General features: G+C 39.4%; 1 protein-coding gene across 1 annotated transcript; it reads left to right on the top strand.

The window, feature by feature from the left end:
- Positions 1-769: 769 nt before the first annotated feature.
- On the top strand, positions 770-3,598 carry LOC142219191 (olfactory receptor 6C4-like). Its single transcript, XM_075288143.1, has 2 exons — positions 770-784; positions 2,588-3,598. The coding sequence occupies exons 1-2, from the start codon at positions 770-772 to the stop codon at positions 3,596-3,598; spliced, it is 1,026 nt and encodes a 341-aa protein (XP_075144244.1).
- The last annotated feature ends 236 nt before the right edge of the window (positions 3,599-3,834 follow it).

Genomic DNA, 3,834 nt, shown 5'->3' with positions numbered 1-3,834 from the left:
ACCCTTGTGCACACTCTGCTTCATCAAGCTAATAGAATGCATTGGCCAGCACTGATTGGCCAGAGTACGGAATTCGGCCAATCAGCGCTGGCCAATGCATCCCTATGGGAAAAAGTTTATCTCACAAAAATCACAATTACACACCCGATAGAGCCCCAAAAAGTTATTTTTAATAACATTCCCCCCTAAATAAAGGTTATCCCTAGCTATCCCTGCCTGTACAGCTATCCCTGTCTCATAGTCACAAAGTTCACATTCTCATATGACCCGGATTTGAAATCCACTATTCGTCTAAAATGGAGGTCACCTGATTTCGGCAGCCAATGACTTTTTCCAATTTTTTTCAATGCCCCCAGTGTCGTAGTTCCTGTCCCACCTCCCCTGCGCTGTTATTGGTGCAAAAAAGGCGCCAGGGAAGGTGGGAGGGGAATCGAATTTTGGCGCACTTTACCACGTGGTGTTCGATTCGATTCGAACATGGCGAACACCCTGATATCCGATCGAACATGTGTTCGATAGAACACTGTTCGCTCATCTCTATTAGAAATTCCTGACACAAGAGAAATATCAGAGAAATCATCTCTCTATACATACATAGGTTTACTTGGTAATCTCAGTACATGGACACTTGCAAAGTAAAGATCATATAGAGATCAATATATAACAACTGTATTTGATGCTGTAACAAGGGCTGATGAAATAACATGTTTTATCGCTTCCATCTGCAGCCCCATATAATAAGCCTTCCCGCCCACGTCAGTATTTCATGATGGACTTTACCGAGGTAAGACTTTCCATTATCATTGTCTCAAAACAAACATCTACATGACTCATAGGCATCATTCTATCTAGAAGGATGGTGAAGCAAAATACAACCCACATTGCATTTTAATGGAATTTTGAATCCAAATTTTTAATTTTTTAAACCATTAGTCTCCATTTTTAACTAGAAATAAAATGCAGTATTATATGCAAAGAAATACTGAGTACTGTCGTATCATCCCACTGTAGCAGGCACAGGACAAAGATAAGAACGTGCCATATTTGTGACGCCAGACATATGGATGCAGTGTCACATATGTTGTACAAGTAACTTCAAGCTTCTTGATCCCAGTTTTATCATCTGTAATGGGGCCCTATCAACACTAGTCATTCAGAATAATGGTATATTTTGTCAGAGGGGCCAGGGAAAGGGAGTGACTGGTACCCTATAACTATGCCCTGCTCTATACTTGGACACCTACTTTGACTATTTCTCTAGATGACATATTCAAAGCAATTTTGGGGGCTCATTTCAAAGAGAGTTTTCTATAAGTGCTAGATCTGTATCTATTCTGTATTTTAATAGCTTTTTGTAATTGAAAATATAGATACTACTGAGCATCATTCTTGTCTGAGGCTCCCGTGAAGGTCATGTTGTCCCAATACGTTTATTTGCACCCTAGAACAATGTGGTACTTTCAGAATTCTCAGTTAACATATAGATTACAGACGTTCCATAGAAGGGAGCCCATTACTATAATTTCATACCTAATACACACGTGGACAAAATTGCTGGTACCCCTCATTTAATGAAAGAAAAACCCATATGGTCACAGAAATAACTTGAACCTGACAAACTGGAATTTTCCTAACTATATGTTGACAAGCCACAAAGCTTCTGGGAGAATGTCCTATGGACAGATGAGACACGAATCAAACTTTTTGGCAAGGCACATCAGAGGGAAAAAATGAAGCATATCTTTAAAATAACACTGTCCCTACTGTGAAACATGGAGAAGGCTCTGTTATGTACTGTGGCTGGTTTGCTGCATCTGGCACAGGGTGTCTTGAATCTGTGCAGGGTACAATGAAATCTCAAGACTATCAAGGGATTCTAGAGAGAAATGTGCTGCCCAGTGTCAGAAAGCTTGGTCTCAGTCGCAGGTCATGGGTCTTGCAACAGGATAATGACCCAAAACACACAAGTAAAAATACCCAAGAATGGCTAAGAGGAAAACATTGAACTATTCTGAAGTGGCCTTCTATGAGTACTGACCTAAATCCTACTGAGCATCTTTGGAAGGAGCTGAAACATGCCATCTTGAAAAGGCAGCCTTCAAACCGAGACAACTGGAGCAGTTTGCTCATGAGGAGGGGGCCAAAATACCTGATGAGAGGGGCAGAAGTCTCATTGACAGTTACAGGAATCGTTTGATTGCAGAGATTGCCTCAAAAGGTTGTGCAACAAAATATTAAGTTAAGGGAACCATCATTTCTGTCCAGGCCTGTTTCATGAGTTTTATTTGAAAAAAAAAAAAAAAAATTCTGCTGAAGTATGATTGAAAAGCAATGTCTGACTTTCATTTGTTCATTTTCATAGAATTTTTATTTATTATTACTTTTGTCAGATTCAAGTTGTTTCTGTGACCATTGTGAGTTTGTCTTTTATTAAATAAAGGGTACCAACAATTTTGTCCGCATGTGTATGTACCTGAATTTTCAGCTTTCCACCCTGAATCCTCAATATAATCCAGTGTGGAAATGTAGTTGCAGTCACATCTTAGACAATGCTTAAAAAAAGAATATTTTTTGTGTCATTTTGCAGTCTGACCCATTTGCGGGATGTGCATTGTCGAACAGAAGCCAGACAGACAGGTTCCTGCTCCTTGGATTGACCAATGAAAGGGACATAAGCATCACAGTCTTTATATTCTTTCTCATCATTTATATGTTAACCCTTTTGGGAAACATAACTTTAATTTTACTCACTAGAACTGACAGCAATCTAAGGACGCCCATGTATTTTTTCCTAACCAACTTCTCTCTCCTTGAGATAGGTTACACGACAGTCACTGTGCCCAGAATGCTCTTTGATCTCTTATCTGGAAACATGACTATATCCTTTAAGAGTTGCCTCACTCAGATGTATTTCTTTTTTCTCTTTGGCACTACAGAGTTCTTTATTCTGGCTCTAATGGGACTTGACCGTTACCTGGCCATCTGCCATCCGCTTCATTACACCAGCATCATGAACAAACAATTCTGCTACCAGCTAATTTTTGGATCCTGGATAAGCGGATGTTTGGTCCCGACTGTACCCACAATTGTGCTCTCTCGAAGGCCATTTTGTGGCTCAAAAATAATCAACCACTTCTTCTGTGATGTAGGACCTCTGGTGAAGCTCTCATCTCCCAACACACTCTTTCTAGATATTTTTGTCTTTATGATCTCTGCCGTTGTAGTCCTTGGTTCTTTACTGCTCGTTACAGTCTCCTACGTTTTCATCATAGCCGCTATTTTACGAATATCTTCCTCTTCTGGAAGGCGCAAAGCTTTCTCAACATGTGCTTCACATTTTTCAGTTGTAACGATTTTCTTTGGTACGGTGATATTTATGTACATTCGTCCATCTTCTGGTGAAAATTTTGAGATGGACAAGGCTATATCTGTCTTTTACTCTGTTGTTACGCCTGCTCTGAATCCTCTGATTTATAGCTTAAGAAATAATGAGGTAAAAAAGGCTCTGGTAAAGACTTTTCAAAGGAACAGAAACTCGTGGAAAGATTTGGGAATTGTATATTCTAATAGATTGAAGTCACTTCCTGGACTGCATTAAATCAGGCTACTAGATATATCTTATGGCCTACTTTATATATTGCAATTTTGTTTAGTTTTTTTTCGCTTTGAATAGTAGTCAATATAAGTAGACTTCTGCTCAGGGAAAACTCAGAGCCTCTATAGTAGACTATATAGTCAGGCATGAGAGGGGGAAGACAACTAATTCTGTCCATAACCCATGCCCAAAACTACAGACTAGCAATGGCATCAAAGGAGACTAAAACACATGAAATT

This window comes from Leptodactylus fuscus, chromosome 10 (assembly GCF_031893055.1).
Source record: "Leptodactylus fuscus isolate aLepFus1 chromosome 10, aLepFus1.hap2, whole genome shotgun sequence".
NCBI lineage: Eukaryota > Metazoa > Chordata > Amphibia > Anura > Leptodactylidae > Leptodactylus > Leptodactylus fuscus.
The sequence above is the reverse complement of the archived record's forward strand: the minus strand, read 5'-3'. Positions and strand labels throughout refer to the sequence as shown.